The sequence below is a fragment of the Biomphalaria glabrata genome, chromosome 11, assembly GCF_947242115.1.
Source record: "Biomphalaria glabrata chromosome 11, xgBioGlab47.1, whole genome shotgun sequence".
NCBI lineage: Eukaryota > Metazoa > Mollusca > Gastropoda > Planorbidae > Biomphalaria > Biomphalaria glabrata.
This window is the reverse complement of record NC_074721.1, coordinates 4,908,838-4,928,561: the sequence shown is the minus strand read 5'-3', so window position 1 is coordinate 4,928,561 and position 19,724 is coordinate 4,908,838. Positions and strand designations below refer to the sequence as shown.

The window sequence follows — 19,724 nt, the reverse complement described above, 5'->3', positions numbered from 1 at the left end:
ACTAGTTTCAATCTTATCTCTCGGGTCGTTGGGCGACACCAAGGCGGGAAGGGGATGAAAGCGTTGAATGTTTTGTCGGTTGGTGAAGAGGCCAGCTTTATCAGATAGTGTAGTGGCATGATGCATAAAGGACTGCGTCTTAATACGTCTTTTGCATCTTTAACCATGCACTAGTTTTCTAGCTGGGAGGTATTCATCCAGCCTTTTATACCACTCAAAGCAAGCCAGTATCGACCTTTCCCTCCTTAGGTTTAGTTTGTATACAAACAAGTAGTCTCTATAAAAGTAATTTGGGGAATTTAATTTGTATTTTTTTTGTTGATAGAATGTAATACTTGGTGGTTTGGTGACAATTGTGAAAACAGATGTACTTGTGACACGGAACGAACTGTACTGTGCAACAAGACCAATGGTCATTGCGAATGTCGTCAAGGCTGGACATCTGACAACTGTGATCAAGACATAGATGAATGCCTCTCTCTAAATATGTCATGCACACCTGATACTGACCACGCCCAGTGTACTAACGCACTTGGATCATTCAACTGTGGCTGTCTGCCAGGATATGAACAAGTTAATGAAACATTTTGTGACGGTAAATTTTCATTGATATTTATCTCTCTCTCAACAGCAATGCATCTTCCGTTATGAAAAAAAAAATGCTAAAAAGGGAACAATGTTTCACACAAAATCAATTAATAAATTCTTTAAAAGTTGTTTTTATTCGCATTGCAAACAATTGTAACTGTTCAGTATCCCAACTTGTTTCATAGCAGTACATTTATTTGTAGACCTAATTACATGATGTTATGGTGTGTGCATATATGCACTTATAAATGGATGGATTGCATATATGTTGTATAAAGAGAGGGAACGGCTGGTGACAGCAGAGACCCACAAAAATGTGTGAATATTTCATGATAATGTAATGTATTTTTTAAACTGATTTAACACCTTTTATATTATGTATTCATGTAATTATATACTGAGATTGAAGGCATGTTAAATAATTGTTAATATTGTAATAACTCAACGAGGCACATATATTTTTTTTACACATCACAAGTTCATAAAACATCATCTTTCTTAGGCACAGTCTTTTCACTTCGGCTCTCAACTTGGGCGGAAATCGTTCTCTTCTCTTCCTAATGTTGACATCCTTTTCAATCTAGTTTATCACAGTGCGCACCTTCTAGCTTAAATGTCGGTGCGCATGGCGGAGTTATAACAATATAAACAAAGTTTATTTTGTTCATCAATGTAGATATTAAACGTTATGCTCTTATGAAAATTTTTTTAGACATACACATATACACATACATTTTAAGGTGTAGTAGCTTTCCGAAGCTGCTACCCAACACATAACGAAAATCAGATTTTTATTATGTAAACATATGGACAGAATCTGCAGGTTATCGACACCACCTCGTTACTTCATATTCAAACCCTGGTCAAAATTACATATAGGCTACAACAGTGAACATGAGTAGACTAATAAGTGATCATTGTCGTAACCAGAACACACTGGAGAAAAAAAAAGTTATTTTTAAGCGTAGTTCGATCAATTAGTTTGAATCAGTCATATATTTAAATTTGTAATAGATCTAGAGCAGGGGTTCTCAACCTGTGGGTCGCGACCCCTTTGGGGGTCGAATGACGATTTTGCAGGGGTCGCCTAAAACCAACAGAACTATGGATTACGATTTTTATAACATTATCAAAAGTGCTGTTACTTTAGAATATTTACGGTTGAGGGTCGCCGCATGGTGGGGAATAGTAAAAAAGGGGTCGCCGAGCTAAAAAGGTTGAGAACCGCTAATCTAGACTAACAATAATAAAGCTGCGCGATAACAAATATCTTCACCAATGTTGTTGTTTTTTTGGCGCTATGTTATACTTTTACTATCACTTGTCTGGACCAGTTGGAAAGAGCTACGTGAGAAAGAAGGGGGTATGTGGATGATCGCTTTTAAATGTATTTATTAAAAAAAAGGTGAACGACTGAATTCAAGCTCGAGGACTAAAGCCTCCTCAAGCCAATACACTTACCACTCTGCCAGTGAATCGCTTATAAAAGTAGAAGGTTTTATAGTAATCTATTCTTAGCTTCAAACTTTTAAGCGGCGACCTACAAAGTATAAAGGGAGCTAAATCAGCTTATACCACCACTTCAGTCAAGTACAATTTCTTTCCCTTACTAGAGATACTTAACAAAATAATTAATTACCAATAGTTAATTAGCTAATTGATTGAATTGTTTAATTAGCGGCTCCCGAAAGGGAATAGCCGCTATTAGTTCTGTGTGGTATGTCTGTCCGTTTTTCCCGTTTAGATTTAAACTAGAAAATATATTGAAAATCCGACATCATGTTATTTTAGACCTTTCAAAGTTCTGATGCAAAGGTTACTTTTTTCTTTTCTGAATGCAAAATATAATTCTTTTTAAATCAACTATGCGAGCAGTTTTTTTTATATAAAAATACTCCATTTTTACAAATATGCACTAATAGTAACAAAACAAAAATAAAAAAAAACACGAGAGTTAATACTAACTACCTACATTTAAAAAAAATATTTTTTTTACTTTTTCTTTAAAGAGAAAAAAAATTTTCAGTAAAGTGGAATATAATTTAAAATAACAATTAATAAGAAGTGTATCATTTTATTCACGTAAACTGCTTATTATAGTATAATAATAGGGAACAAACATGTAACTAATAGAAAAAAAGTTTTTTTTATTGTTTTTTTTTTAAGGGAAAAGTTTTATTTTTTGAGGCTTTGAATGAGAGATTGGCCCTTGACAAAACAATAAGATCAATGAGATAACCATTCAATAACATCAGTTAGACCTGGTTCACATTTAACTTCACCTTCACATATCCCTTAGTCTGTTGGGCCGTTGGGGCAATACACAAGATCTTTCAAACGTCTTTCTCCATTCCTCTCTGTCCTTTTCGTCTGATAGAATTTCATCCACTGACAGGCCTGTCCATTCTTTGGTGATGTCTTTCCATCGCTTTCTCTGACTTCCTCTTCTTCTTCCTGGTACTGTTCCCTGAAGGAAGGTCTTTGAATGAGAGATTGGCCCTTGACAAAACGATAAGATCAATGAGATAATCATTCAATAACATCAGTTAGACCTTGTTCACATTTAACTTCACCTTTACATATCCCTTAGTCTGTTGGGCCGTTGGGGCAATACACAAGATCTTTCAAACGTCTTTCTCCATTCCTCTCTGTCCTTTTCTTCTGATAGAATTTCATTCACTGACAGGCCTGTCCATTCTTTGGTGATGTCTTTCCATCGCTTTCTCTGACTTCCTCTTCTTCTTCTTCCTGGTACTGTTCCCTGAAGGAAGGTCTTTGAATGAGAGATTGGCCCTTGACAAAACGATAAGATCAATGAGATAATCATTCAATAACATCAGTTAGACCTGGTTCACATTTAACTTCACCTTTACATATCCCTTAGTCTGTTGGGCCGTTGGGGCAATACACAAGATCTTTCAAACGTCTTTCTCCATTCCTCTCTGTCCTTTTCTTCTGATAGAATTTCATTCACTGACAGGCCTGTCCATTCTTTGGTGATGTCTTTCCATCGCTTTCTCTGACTTCCTCTTCTTCTTCTTCCTGGTACTGTTCCCTGAAGGAAGGTCTTTGCGAGTCTTGATGAAATGCGATATGGCCATAGAGTATGGCTTTACATTTTGACAATGTTAAGCAGGTCATCGAGGGGTCCAGTTGTTGTATTCATCCTGTTTCTAATCTCTTCATTCGCAATGCGCTCTTTATAAGTGAAACCTTGGATTTAACTATATCTTCATAACTATCCGTTCATTGAATAAATATGAATACTGACAATTTCTCTTTAAAGAAAAAGTAACATTAATAAAACTCCATGGTATAAATCCTGTGGTATCAAATCATTAGTCGAACTAACAATACAGCAGTATCGGCAACACTTTCGACAAGAGTGGAGGTAGGGTTGTAGTTGTTTTGTAGTTCATAGTTTCTGATATTCTTTCTGAAAGTATTTAAACCTGCCTTTTTATCTATCTGAGTGGACCACTTCGGGGTCCGAATTTAATTTATATTTCACCACAAACTATTTTTTTTAACCTTGTTAATTCTTGTTTTGTCAGGCAAAAGAAATACTTGTCTAAATTTCATCTTAAACAAAAATTAGGTGTGGGAGAAATAACGTGTACAAACATTTTACCAGACAGAATGACCTTTGTTGACTTTATATATATTTTGTTCGCAATTTCTGATACATATATATCAAGCCGACATGCAAATGTTTAGTACACATATGTGTTTGGACCATAGCAGACTGATCTTGCTATATGCATGAAAGTTCCCCTAAATCAAAGGAGTTAATAAAATTAATTCCAATCTCAAAACTGTATTATTTATAGTCTAGATTTTTAAGCACCTATATAATTAGTTTTAAAAGATCTAAACTAATTATATAGCTGCTTAAAAAATTGATGCAATTTCACTCAATATAATATATAATTTTCTAAATTATTTTTATATTTAACTTGTTCACTATTAATTTAGATAAAAACACCAATAACGACACTCAAGTGATAATACACAATGACTCAATTTTGTAATAAAGTCTATATTTAATCTGATATGTATTAAATCTATTGCCACAATAAAGTCGTGTAAATGTAGCGATTAATTAAATAATGCAATGATAAATCATCAATGATTGCATTCAAATACATTAATAAACAAAGTAACAAAGACAGTTTGTGTGAAACACAAACTCAAAATCGGCCCCGGAAGTGGTCCACCTAGAGTCTTCACCAGGATTCGAACACGGGTCTTCCAGTTCCAAGTGCTTTACCCCTCAGCCAAAAAGATAAATAATTAATATTTAATGTCTAGAAGAGGCTGATACATTATAATAAGACAAACATAGTCGTTCCCTTTTCAATGCACACTTCTGGACCGCTGGACCAGTCTTAACACGTTTTGTTTAGCTGTCAACTGGTTCGGACTACATGTACTGTCTTTCGCTAATCCTCTAACTTCATTAACAATTAACTCCGACTGTTTCCTATCATGAAACTGATTCTGTCACTATATAGGCTAACCAAAGACATAATATTAACTGGAAATAAATATTATTTTGTGTGTGTGTGTTTTATTTCTTGTTCCAGATTGTGGTAAAGTTCTGAGAGAGTCATCAGGTATCCTGAAGTCTAGTTCCTATGCAGAGAGTCTCAGTCCTTCACAGTTTTCCTTTTGTAACTGGACTATAGAGGCACCTGTTGGCAGTGTCGTGTCCTTCCGGTAATCTGTTGATAAAAATAAGGGAAATTTTAGAATTAGTAGATACAGCACATTTAAAAAACGCTTTAAAATGAATTGAAAATGTAAATTACATAGGATTTTAGCAACCCCTAAACAATTACTAAATTGTATTTTAAGATCTATTATCTGATCTATTGTTGATTCTCCATGTACCATAGCTTTAAGCTGAGGGTAAGTCTCTTGTAGCCGTTCGGCGCATTGGGCGGCAAGCTGTCTCCACAAAGATCTGTGGCTAGCAATGTATCAAGCCTCTTCCACCTGGAGTCCACTGTTCTGAGGTCATAAAAGTATGGCACCAAGCTATATGAGGACGTCCCTGTTTGAGCGTTCATCGTATTGGCCTGCATGTCGTTGCAACTCTTTGTACGTGTAATTCATTCTGTCGGTAGACATGTCCCTACATCCCCATGCAAGGCTCGGTCACAACCTCACTGAGTGGCATAGGTTTGCTTTTTTTTTAGACCCGATCTCTGTAGCTGACTCCTAAAATCCGTCTTAGCTATTTTTGGTGATCCACATTTAAACGTGTTCTCAATTTGGCAGATGACTTCCTTGTCTCGAAAGCATATGTTGCTAATGGGTTGACGATTGTGTTTTGGCCCAAGGTCTTGTTCGAATAGGCAGCAGCCTTGGGTAAATGCTCCCTACCTTTCCTATTCTGCACGCTACGTCATGATAGACATCCCCATCGTTTGCTATGATGCCGCCTAGGTATGAGAACTTGTCCAACTGTTCAAGCTCTGACTAGACGAGTCTGACAAGGGCACCCTTTGCCTTATATCCCACTGGCACAAATTAGTCTTAAAGTTTATGAGGAGGCCAATTTTTGGTGCCTCTCATTCATTTCGTGTATGCATTGTAGATTTGTAGAATAGTGCAACGTCGTAAGCAAAGTCCAAGTCCATCATTCGATTCTTTTCACCCCATGGAATACCGGAGGCAGTCTGATTCATTACTCTCCCATTATTTAGTCGATGGCTGCGAAGAAAAAGAAAGGGAGACAAGATGCACCGCTGCCTTGGTCTTGTTCTAAAGAACTCTGTTGTTTCTTCTCTGTTTTAATACAGCAGTTAGATTGACTGTATAGGTGTCGCAGGATCTCCATGAATCTTTTAGGGATGTCATATTCTTTAACTATTTTTCGTAGTGATTCTCAATTAAACCCGTAAAACGCTTTCCTGAAGTCTACAAAACTGATTTGAGACATGGTTCTTTGACATTTCGTAGAACGAAGATCTACTCCACGCATGACCTGCCTCTTCGAACTCCTGCTTGCTTTTCTCTAAGCTTCTTGTCTACAGGAAGTCGTCTCAACAGAACAATGCTGAAAACTTTACCCTGGACAGTTGTTGCAATCTGCTAAGTTGCCCTCTTTAGGAAGCTTTACACTCACTCCTTTTTGCCTGTCACCAGTCCAGAGATTTAAGAGGTCAGCCATTCTGTCAACAAGGTACAGTCCTCCATGTTTTAGCATTTCTGCTGACCCAATGTCTAGTACTGGAGCTTTGTTGTTCTTTAGTACTGCAATGGGTATGATAACTCCCTCTGTTGTAATTTCGTCTGTCTTGACCTTGAAATCATTGTCCAGAGAGGCTTTTTTGAATGTGTAAATCAGATCTGGTGACGGTTGGTTGAGGGTCTCTTTAAAGTGCTTTACCCATCCTGCATCCTGTTCTTCTAATTTGACATACTCTTCTTCAAGGATCAATATAACTGCAAGAGCCTCGACTCGAAGCATTTCTTCAGTTTCAATCGGAATTGTTCTGTAATGTTGCTGACTTTGAACTTGTCCACGTTAAACGTCAGACTCGTTTATGTTGGCGCTTTAGCTGAAGCTTACGTTAGTCACTGGCAAGGTAGTAGACTAAGCTAATATCCGCTCCTCTGCGGGTCCGCACGTCCAATAGAGATGACCCCCATCGTTTGGAGATAGAAATGTAATCTATCTCGCTACAGTTTTTTTTAGTGAGTTTGTACTTAACATATATGTTTCCATTGAAATGCTGTTGGATGCGCAGGTAGAAACCAAACGCTCACCATTATCATAACCTTGGATAACGTGGCTTGATCTCCAGGAATAAATGACGCTGTGTTTTTTTCATTCATAGACGCTGTCAACCTTAGATTTAGCAACGGTTGTTGAATATCTTGTGCTTGAGGGGTCACAGAGGTATAACTCCACTGCATTTATTTTGCAAAGGATTCCAGCACTATTTGCTTTTTAAACTTGTTTCTGCTTCTCCTTTCTGCTTCTTTTCTAGATTCTAATGCATATTGACTCAAAAAAAAGTTAGGTCACTTTGTTACACTGCTCAAGATAATGTGCCATTGTGGTGATTACGAGGTTATGCAATAACTCAACCGTTTTAATAACTATTCAATTATGAGTGAACATTACATCTATATGGCTGGGAGCGTTGTGATTGGTCCATTTATAGATTCATCCGAATATATTCACACCAACGTGAACTTTATAAGAAATATAGCCCTTATGTTGCTTGTTAATTGCTTAGTGTGTAGGCCCCTATAATGGATGAAGCCTATAAAAAGCACTGTATGCGGACGTAGGCCATCATACATTATTTCTAAAAATGCGTTAGATTAGTGGCCCTAATAAACTGTAGAGTCTAAAAAACACGAAGCTCTGAGTACTGCTTTACTAAAAGAATGTTATAAAATCTTTTTACAATTTTTGTACAATTCTTAGTGGCATCAATGCGACCATTTCACTGGCCCTACCAGCCCAATTGGGTACCGGCCCACCGGACATTTGCCCGAATGCCCATATAGCCAGTCCGCCCCTGTATGTGTATATATATACGTAGACTATTTATTTGTAATGTTACTACTAACTAATTCGTTGATCACGAAATCTCTCGTACGAATCCGAAAGAATTTTTGGACACAAGTTTCTTTTACTTCCTTCACGCTCACTAAGAACGGTATTTGACAGAATCGCAACCTTGTGACCGCTATTTGCGAAAAACAGCAAGCTTTATAATAAAACTTTAGTACCACCTTGCACCTCCCTGAGACCGCCCATGTCTACAGAATACTTACAGTATTACTTTATTGAAAAGTATTATATAACTATAAACAAACAACTTATACTCTATAAAATTATTAGTTCCTAAGAGTCATATTATGCATATAAATATTGATTTAGTCCATTAGAAATTGAAGTCTAGAATAATAATGTAATAAGTTATACATTATAAAATGTCTAACTAGAAAAGTTATACACTACGAAATGATAAGTTACTAAATGTGTCATATTATTCCGATAAATATTAAGTTATGAAATAGTGATATAAAAAATAAATACAATATTAGACCTTGTCATTAGGTCTGCTTGTTCTTGGTCTCAGGTTGTATCTACCAGGACCAATGCTACTGTCACTTTGAATTAGTGACATCGGCGGCTCTCTGATTGGACACTTAGCTCCTGTATTTACTTCTCGCTGTTTATTTTCCCCCTGTTGTACTTGTGTGTTGGGAGTAGCTATTGGTTCTACAGTCACATGGTCAGTAGGCACCTGCGTGATAGGGCTTGTCTCCAGCTCAAAGTCTTCATGCTCGATATGTTGATACACCTCTGATTCTACCTCTTATGGAGTTGGGGCCAAATGTAGCAGTGAGACTGTTTCTTCTTTTCCATCAGGAAGGGTTGCATGTGATAAAGTCCACAGCTATTATACCATCGTCATATTTTGATGCTCCGACTCCCTTTTTTAACAGAACTTTTCCTGGTTGAGGTGACCATGTCGGGAGTGATTAGCCGAAGGTGGACCTGCGATAGAATTTGAATATTCTCTCGTGCGGTGTCTCGTTTGTAGCGGTACTGAGCAGAGAACGAATAGAGTGCAGGGTTTGATTTAACACTTGCTCCTATTTGGAAACCGGGAATCCTTGAGTTTTTAAGGCAAGAGTTATAGTTTTCCATAATGAGCCGTTTAGCCTTTATACTTGGACACACACAAACACTAGGGCTGAAGCCAATACGGTTACTATTATGTCAGGGAGATGCATACGAAAATAGGTTTTATAGTTATTTACAAACTTTCTACAAACAATAAAGGGGACTAAATCAACTTATACCACCTTATTAGTCAAGTAAAATTTCTTTCTCTTGTTCGAAATACCAAACAAAATTACTAACAATAGCTAATGAATTAATTGGTTTTCTTTTTTATTGTCGTGCTGGCAGGTAAAAGAAATATTTGTGCAAAATTTCACCATGACTGGGTGTGGGAGAAAGAAACTTTTTTACCAGATAGAGTGAGTTGATGAAAGCTTTGTAAAAAAAAGAATTAAACCTAATTAACTATATTTTTTTTTATAGATTCTCTTTGCCTCCTTTATACATGACTGGAACAGTTGAAATATATGATGGAAACACTTCGGATGCATCAAAAAAAATTGCTGTATATGATTTGTATTGGCTATCTTACTACTCTAGATGGCCATTGGATTGGTGGTACAGAGACTTTACAACACGAATAGTACGAACAACACAAAATATAATGTTCATTGTACGACAACCAGCTTACTATAATGGATTTTATGGAGTCAAATCATCTGGCTTTAATGCAACTTATTGGACACATGGTAAATCTCAATTCGCTTATTTAATAATTTATGAAAGGATTACGTAACATGTAGTCTTGTGCTGTCGAACTAATCTGCTCTGGACAGAAATTGTCATTTTTGTCATATCTTTTATTTAAATGAACAAAAGCGATTTATTAGTAGGGTTACAAACAATACATTTACGCCAATTTAGTCAGTCAAAAATCAAGCACACAAAGGGTGTCAATCACTAATACTGAAATATGACTTGTGAATGGAGTCTAGAGGTGTTAATAGGTTTAGTTTGTTATAAACGTTGGCTTGTAACACCAAAACTGCTGACAACTAAACATATTGTTACAAATGAACAGTGATAGGTAGAGGTCAACGTATGACCCCGGCGAGATGACACAGCAGCTAGTATTCCCTGGAATCTAAATGTACAAACAAAGACAGGATGTGACGTGTCCACACGTGTTGTTCCAGGGGACGAACAGATCTAAGTAGGGGGACAGTTACTAATGAACAGTGACAGATAAAGGTCACTACGTGTGACCCCGACTTGATGACACTGCAGCGAGTGTTTTTTTGGAATCTACGTGTATAAATAAAGACAGGATGTGACGTTTCCTGACATGTTATTCCAGAGGATACTAGGAGTGTTTGTGCAACTTTGGAGAAGCGATTAGGGACTCTATATAAGCCAGAAAGTTAATGTGAAAGTCAGTCGTATGGAGTCGTGAGTGAGCCGTTACAGTCGATACAGAATATGTAAGACGTGTGCGGCTCTGTGGAAGAGAAATGTGTACGACTCGATGCAAGTTAACTAGGGTAGAGTTAACTGGAGTGGACTACTGTCGTTAAAGTCTATACAGCGAACTACAGTGGACTTGAGCCGTTACAGTCGATACAGTCGATGTAAGACGTGTGCGGCTCTGATTCGGTAGACTTGAGTACGACTTGGTTCAGCTTTGGGAGACACTGGGAAGTGTGTCGTTGGTCTGTTCTGTGGAATACGGCTCGATGCAAATTGAGAAGAGAGGAATTGCAACGAAGTGAAGAGATGCAGTGCAACGAAGTATAGCTAACTGTAAACTGACAGATATTGTACAGTCTTCTACGCTACATGTTACAGTAATGTTAGAGTTAATAGTCATTAAAGTTATATGAAACTGAAAGTTTAGTCGTCAAGTTCTTTACAGTGTTTTTATTTGTGTGCCAACTAATACTTCTAGCCAGAAGATTCAGAAATACGTAACAATATGTATGCGTTTTATTTTTTTAAAGTGCAAAACTTGAAATAACTTGAATAACTTACGATACCATAGATAATTTTTAGTACAGTATCGACCAAGTTGGCCTGACGAAATGAAATAGATTTAGTGGAATTTGGAAATAAAATAAAATGGTATTTTAAATAAATCTAACTCTTAACAAAAAACACTTTTCTTCAATCTGGCTCTGGAGTGGTCTGGCTTAGTCAAGACAGCTTACGACTATTCCGCTTAAAGGCATAATTCACACTGCATAGCCACCAACCAATAACTACCTTCCTCTCGCCATCACCATAAACACACACACACACCATAATAAGTATTTAATTAACTTGTGGTACCAGTATATCTTTTTAATTAGTCAATGTATATGTCGTCGTATCTGATGACTTTCTAATAAGATATTCTCACGTGTATTTTATCCTATTCTGCTGCTCTGTTATATTAAACGATTTTGGCTTTGTATATTGTTGCTTTTGGATCACCCTACATTCAATATTCTTGTTGACATAATAATACGCTAATACAGGAGAGTTTTGAACAAAGGTAAATAAACATAGTCTTATCTAGTATATCACTGTAACCTTGTTTGCTGTCTCCTGGATGTGTCGAGATTGTACTTATGTTAATATAATGAAAAACTGTCATGGAATCCACATATTGATGAAACTACAAAAAAATCAAACAAAGCATTAGGATTTATTAAAAAAAATTTCTATAAATCAAATAAGAACATAAAACTAAAATGTTATTTAACCTTGGTTAGGCCAATAATAGAATATGCATCCTCTGTTTGGGACCCCTCAACTCAAGAAAACATTAAGAAACTAGAACAGGCACAAAATAGAGCAGTGCGTTTCATAACAAACGAATATTCACATTTGACTAGAGTAACACCTTTAGTAAAATCACTAAATTTAGAAAGCCTTCAGGACAGAAGGCTCAAAAGTAAAGTAGCAATAATACATAAAACACTGAACCATAATCTTCAAATACAAAAACAAAATTTAATAAAATACTCTGAAAGACACAAAGATAAAGGCACATTCCTCGTCCCATATGCTAGGACAAATTTGTACAAATACTCCTTCTTCCCTAGTGCTATTAGAGCATGGAATGGGTTGCCTGAGCTAGCCAGGAAAACCAGTGACTTGGCAGAATTTAAGTCATTGGTTAATATGCATGACTAAATGCATGACGCGTAGGACGTAATCATCTTCTTTTTTGAAGTAACGTCTGTATTATTTAAGATAAGATAAGAAGATATAATAATTGTCAAGTCATCAAAGTCAGTAATCTTGTGTGTTCGAGTCAAGTCAATAGTTCCAAACAGACAACAAACATGGAGTCATGGTGCTCTACTATGTTAAAGATCTGATCCAAGATTTTTCTTAATTTCAATTATTTTATCCAGTGGGAGGCCCCCACCAAATGGAGGCCTTAGACCTAGTTTGTATATATCTAAGACCGACCCTGGGCCCATTTTGAAAAGAAAAACATCTGACTCTAAACATCCAAAACGTAGCTATATTTCCCATTGTGGGTATCGGAGTCTTGGAAATGACAAAGGTAACATAACCCCACTGCATTTCCCACTTGCATTTCGTTTTTGAAAAAATTCTGGATTGAACTATCCTAGAGGTTTGTCTTACTAATAGGGTGTAAACCTATCGTTAGGATTTTTGCATCTGGTAAATGTGATAGCATGTAGAAACCTAGAGGATGTGACGATCCCAAGTGGCATGCCAAAGGCACAGCATATGTTAACAATTTACTGTAAATAATTACTTTTGGATTACGGGGAATGAACCATCGGCTTACCCGGCTGTGTCCTATAAGTATTAATCACAAAATACTCAGCAAAGAAGCAGCATGCATGACCGAAAACTTGCTTAAAATGCGTGTATTATATAAAAAGCTGTAGGAAACCCCCAGCCTACACCAAATGCCAGGTCAAAAATGTAAAAATATCATACGAGCTTATACGTCGCCACGTAAACGATCTACACATGGCAGCTTCTCCCAGGACTACCTGTTCAAAGTCATCAACTGGAAAAAAAAAAGACCAACAGCAGTACCTAAACTCATTATCTTAGGCCTACAGGACAAGCTAACAGAACTCAAACACATGCTCATAGAGCGCAATGTACACTTTTACAAGAAACACTACAATCCAATAAAAAATATACAGATGCCTTTACATCAAAATGTCAATAAATTATGAACATCATTTGAAACGATGCGACTATGGAAATGAGATTAATACCTGGGCATTAGCTATTGTAGGAGCGATGTCGCCCACACAGCTGTTCCCTATCGTGACGCAGCTGACGAATCTAAAGGAACGGAAAGTGCCGATACAGTTTGGGGTCAGAAGGAACATCCGAAACATGTAAAACAAACAAACATTTTTTACAATAACGGAAATAACTGTTGAACTACCACATTACTCATAGACAAAAATAGCTGGTAAAAGAAAAACAACAATTGCTGGAATCGATCATAGATTTTTTAATTATTCAAGTGTTTCTATGAAATTTTATTATCTTAGAAAAAAACATATGTTTAGCGGCGTAGCTAGGAATTTGCCATCAGGTGGGGGCCTGGGGGGGCTTTTCCTCTTTAGGGGCCCCTGCATTTTCGTAATATTTAATGTAAAAAACGCTCATTTAGGGGCCCCCTTCAAGAGGGGGCCCGGGGATTTTAAAATTCTCCCCTCTCCCCCCTACCCTGTCTACGCCTCTGTATGTGTCTAAAGCTCTAATATACATTGTCCGTGGGCGGATCTTGTAGGGGGCGCCTTTAAGTTTGTATGATAACTCTCTTTGTTATCTTGTAAATTATAACTATAACTACTGATATTGGCGTAAAGTAAACACTTCATTTTTAAATTTGAGATTTTGACTTTGATTAGTATTTTAGATATGTATACATTAAGCTCATCTCTTTTTATATAAGAACGTTTTTAAAAATGTTTTTTCCAGAGTGCCCTAAAAATATGTACGGCGAAACCTGCTCAATACCTTGTCCTTGCGTGGACAACAATACAGTGGAGTGTGACAACATCTCTGGAAGTTGGTGTTCTTGTAAACCTGGATGGACAGGCAGCTACTGTTCTGTTGATATCAACGAATGTCTGTTCAACCCTTCCATTTGTCCCAGCTACTCAATGTGTTTTAACTATCCCGGATCCAGTGAGTGCATGTGTAACCAAGGACTTACTTTGAACTCCAGCAATCTATGCACATGTAAGAAAAAGTTTGAGTGAGAATACATGTACTTTATTCTTAATCACGAAATCTTGATTTAAAAATACTTAAGATTCGAATGATTTTAAATATTGACTCCCCAGGCGACCCGATATCGAATGGTAGATTTCGAACACTTACATGTGCTAACAGTGGTGTAACTGTTTCGAGTGTGCTGACACAGGCCTCATTGAAGCCCATGTGTGCTTACAAAATATAAGAGCCTAGACACATGGGATGGCTGCCCGGTCATACGGTATGCACGCCGGACCGTCGTTTGGTTGTCTCGATGATCCCGGGTTCATACCCTTTCCGCTGCCATCTCCCGTCGTCCTGCGGGAGGTTTGGATTAAAAGTAGATTTTTTTTTCAGCTTTGAAGGAAAATCCGAAATATGTACAACCTTTGACAAACACTCATTTTTATACCTCGACTAAACTTCAATGCCAAAGAATGATAAATTGGCCTATACCTCAACTAAACATCAATGCCAAAGAATGATAAATTGGCCTATACCTCAACTAAACATCAATGCCAAAGAATGATAAATTGGCCTATACCTCAACTAAACATCAATGCCAAAGAATGATAAATTGGCCTATACCTCAACTAAACATCAATGCCAAAGAATGATAAATTGGCCTATACCTCAACTAAACATCAATGCCAAAGAATGATAAATTGGCCTATACCTCGACTAAACATCAATGCCAAAGAATGATAAATTGGCCTATACCTCAACTAAACATCAATGCCAAAGAATGATAAATTGGCCTATACCTCAACTAAACTTCAATGCCAAAGAATGATAAATTGGCCTATACCTCAACTAAACTTCAATGCCAAAGAATGATAAATTGGCCTATACCTCGACTAAACTTCAATGCCAAAGAATGATAAATTGGCCTATGTGACTAAATGTCTGCTTGTTTTGAGTCTCTATACAGCTATAAAAAGTTGTATATTGGGTTTATTTTACCTCCATTCAGCTTGCCATGATATTGTAAGAATGGCTTAAGTATTCATTCAGAATTGTTTAGTACGTTGTATTAGAATAAAGTACGCTAGCTCTGCTACAAACAAGATTACTAAGAGAGTTTGTGTTATAATACAAACTCAGTGGCGGCTCCCATAGGATCACTGTCATATCCGCCTATTTCAGTAACTCGCCTGTAATTTCTCGCGTACAGAAACACGCAATCTATTTGATAAACAGTGCAAGGTATACAGACTCACAATAGACATTTACATCTCTACAAATTCTCTTTATCAATAATAGGCTATTGTTTTGTTATTAAGTTAACAGCAATGACTAGTTGTGCGGACTGATTATCTTGACGGTCCCGGGCTTATACCCTGCTCGCTGCCAACCCCCGTCGTCCAGCAGGAGGTTAGGACAAGCAAGTAAATTATCTTTAACTTTGAAGGAACATCCGAAACATGCAAACCATTTTATAGAAAAAAATATTTCTACAACGCCAAATGAATCTTTGAAACATTACTTTTGACAATCAAAACAAAATCAAGTCTTGAATATTCCTTGCCAATAGGCGGATACATCAGGGATCCAACGGGGCCGCCACTGAGTTTGTTGATAACACAAACTCTCTTTGTAATCTTGTTTTGTTTTAAAATTGGATCTTTAGTACAAAGAAGTCAGAAAAAAAATAGTCTCAAACATTAGCCTTACTCCAACTAGCATACGTTAGTGTGAAGAAACAATTGATCAAATTTTTGGTCAAAGAGCAGTTCTTTTTTGGATTTCTTGATTCATAACAGAACGAAAACATAATAATAATAGCACATATTATCTGGCAAGGTTAACCAGTTCAGCCTTTTTTTTTTAGAGTAGACTTTTGTTATTCGTATCTAATTACTTAAGAATCTTTTAGTGTCATAATTCATTTTACCATTACGCATTTGAATTGTATTGTTGCTGAGAGGAATTTTATCATGATATCAGATATAGGAATGAGTAAAACAGGTTTTGAAAACTCTTCAATGGCTGGCAAGGTCAATATTTTGTCAAGTGTGTGCAGTTTTCTGTTCGATATAGCCAAAGTAAAAATATTTTTAGACGCTCACAAATCTCTTCTCGTTTCTGATGTTTAATCAAACTTTTTTTTTTACCTTGGATCTATTCTGAACTTAAGTGTTCGAAAGTATTTCAAATCTCAAACTATTTTATCATGTTGGCTTGGTCTCAAATGATGTTTCATAGTGACATAACCTCAAACTTTGTTATTTAAAATGGCACATAGACAATTGCTTTTTCGATAAGAGCGGAATGAAGGCAAATTTCTAATAACCAACACTTTACTTTCTTCAGTTCTTTTTAGACTCGGCCATGTGCAGTATTATTTTCAAGTGGACTCTATTATGTTTTTAAAAATAAGATGTTAATACTTTAAAATATAAAAAAAATCATTCGTAAAACAGGTTTAAATTTCAAAGGATAAACTATGGTACAAATCATTAATGAGAAATGACATTCAAAGTCTCGACATGCTTTAACGAGATCCACTATTGTAGACCCCCCTTTTACAGGTTATAGACCTCCATTTTTTTCCCACTACATTGGAAGTCCTCGTAGACCCCTGAGGGTCTATGTATACTACTTCTGGTGTCGCTGCTTTATGTAAATATTCCCTTTGTATTTCAATATCTCGAACGTCGTTTTTGGGATGGTGTAGGGGTTTTGGCAAATCCATAGTATGGTAAATTACATTTATGTATATTTGATGTAGTACTAATTAAAATGAAATTTTTAAAAAGCACAAATATTTATTTATAATTAAAATGAGAAAAAAAAATCTGATTTATTGCATCAATGATGTTTTTAAAAGATCCACGTTTAGCAGTTTATCTACGATTTCACATATTTATTTTATAAAATGTCGGGAAGGAGAGTAATGAATCGGTAGGAAAAAATAAATAATATTATAAAACTAAGAAATGAATATTATAATAGATTTAAATAAATATTTTGATAGTTCACATGTTATCTATAATCTGACAGATGACGTCAATACAACTTCCTGTACATTAAAAAACTGCTCACATCTTTGTGTTAGCTTCACACCTGAAAACCAAAGTTCTGCAATCGAGCTCTGTTATTGTCCTATCGGAATGGAACTAGACGGAGATCAGTGTGTTGGTAAGGAAATCAAGCAATGCCCTTTTGCCAAGTTTCTTTTAGTTTGATAAAAATCACTTTAGGCCCACCTTTGTTTTTTTGTGTGTTTTAGAAATTGTTTTGTGGCATTCTGCTTTCGTTACGTTGAAATTAGTGAGCGTAAAAAAGGAAATCTAATTGTCAAGGGTAGAATGTTTAAATCCAAATAATTTTATTCTTTTGATGTTTCGATTAGTCATTTGTCTTAGTGTTTTAAAGTTAGGCCTACTGAACAGAGTGTCTTATGTCTGCTAATTCTGTTTAATGAAGTCAATTCATTGTAATAATAAAATTGGTGGAAGATCAAATGCATCAATTTCCGTTTGCTTCAGAAACAAATGTTTGATAATATTCAATTATCTCGAAATTTTACTTCAACACAAGTCAGGTAGTCACTAGTGCTTGGTGAAGTGGAACGCCAAGATAGCCACGAGTGCTTGGCGGAGTTACCTGCCAGGTAGACTTAGTGTTAGGCAAAGGTATATGTCAGGTAGTCATAAGTGCTTAACGAATTTACCTGCCAGGTGGCCATTAGTGCTAGGTGAAGAAATGCGTCAGGTAGCTTGAAGTGCTGGGCGGAGGTACCTACCTGGTAGGTAAATATTAGTACTGTGCAAAGGTATATTGTTTGGTATCCATTAGTGCTGGACTAGGCATAGGTCACTTCGCCCTTAGTTCTATTTGTAATGTATTTTTGTCTGGTAAATAGTTTAAATTTCAAATCAAAGTATTTTTGATAGTAAGTGCATTTGTTTTGAGTGACTAGTAGTGTACTGAGTCTGACTGTGTATGGATAAACCAGCAGACCTACTTAGTTGAGTAAACAGTGTGTAAATGTGTAAGTCGTAACCGTGTGGAAAAGCGGGTCAGTAAACAACAATGTCATTAGGTGGACAGCATATACTGAAGGATAAAGATTGTGAAACTAATAAAGTCATGTGTTAATTGTTATTAGTCTTCTTAGTGTGTTTAAGATATACATTACATGATGCCATAAGGACCGACCTTACCCGCCACAACCGCTGGAATTATCTGGCAACGTAGCAGGAGGTGGCCAATGGAAGGGTCTTCTTTTAACATAGAAAAAGATGTTGTTTTATGTGTTTGTGAATACATATAAATGTGCAAATTAAACCATTTTTTTTTTAAATTAGAATGCAGACATGGAAAGTTTGGACTTAACTGTGAACTCATTAGTAGGTGTTCAACTGACCATACGGAAAGTTATGATACAGTGACCGACTCGTTCTGTGGCTGCTACAAAAACTGGACAGGTCAGTCCTGTGAATATGACTTCAACGAATGTTACTCTATTACATGTCCAATGGGGCAATATTGTTACAACACGTACGGAGGATATGAATGTTACTGCGATCGTCATCAGGGCTACACCGAAGCAGATGCCAACACCTGTAAACATATAGGTACGTATAGATCATACACTACGTATAGAAGTAATTACTAATGTGTAGGTTTCATGGGCGTAGCCAGGATTTTTTTTTCGGGGGGGGGGGATTTTTTTCTCCCCCCCCCCGCGAAAAAAAAAATATGTATTTATGTGTGTGTGTGTACATAATTTTTATTACATTCTGACCCTTCATTCTTTCGGAAGACGTTTATTGTGCCCTAGAATAGGTTCTTCCATGAGGTAGTGGAAAAATTGTAGATTCCCCGCCATTACTAACAAGGGGGTCTGGGGGGAGCGCTAGGAGCTCCCCCAGCGCGGGGCGAAGCCCCGCCGCCAAGCACCATTTCTGATATTGAAAACCAACAAAATACATATTCTGAGGTATGGACTGTGCATTCTCCTGCTATAAAAAAGTTCTATTTCAAAAACCTAATGTGCTATTTTTACTGACTTAGACCCTCCCGCGCCGTTCGGCGCATTTGCTGTTAAGCTGTGTCCATAAATTGTAAATTCCCCGCCATTACTAGCAATGGGGTCTGGGGGAGCGCTAGGAGCTCCCCCAGCGCGGGGCGAAGCCCCGCCGCCAAGCACTATTTCTGGTATTAAAAGCAAACAAAATGCATATTCTGAGGTATCTACACTGCATTTTCCTGCTATTAAAAAGTTTTATTTCAAAAACCTTATGTGCTATTCTTACTGACTTAGACCCTCCCGCGCCGTTTG

General features: G+C 36.8%; 1 protein-coding gene across 1 annotated transcript in view; it reads left to right on the top strand.

Annotated features, from left to right (window-relative positions):
* Positions 1-19,724, top strand: part of LOC106063491 (uncharacterized) — a 98,090-nt gene that overhangs the window by 21,917 nt on the left and 56,449 nt on the right. The window contains exons 8-13 of the mRNA XM_056045465.1: positions 326-595; positions 5,175-5,307; positions 9,671-9,936; positions 14,156-14,419; positions 17,438-17,575; positions 18,748-19,017. Of these exons, the coding sequence (XP_055901440.1) occupies positions 326-595; positions 5,175-5,307; positions 9,671-9,936; positions 14,156-14,419; positions 17,438-17,575; positions 18,748-19,017 (1,341 nt within the window). The remainder of the gene's footprint in view (positions 1-325; positions 596-5,174; positions 5,308-9,670; positions 9,937-14,155; positions 14,420-17,437; positions 17,576-18,747; positions 19,018-19,724) is intronic.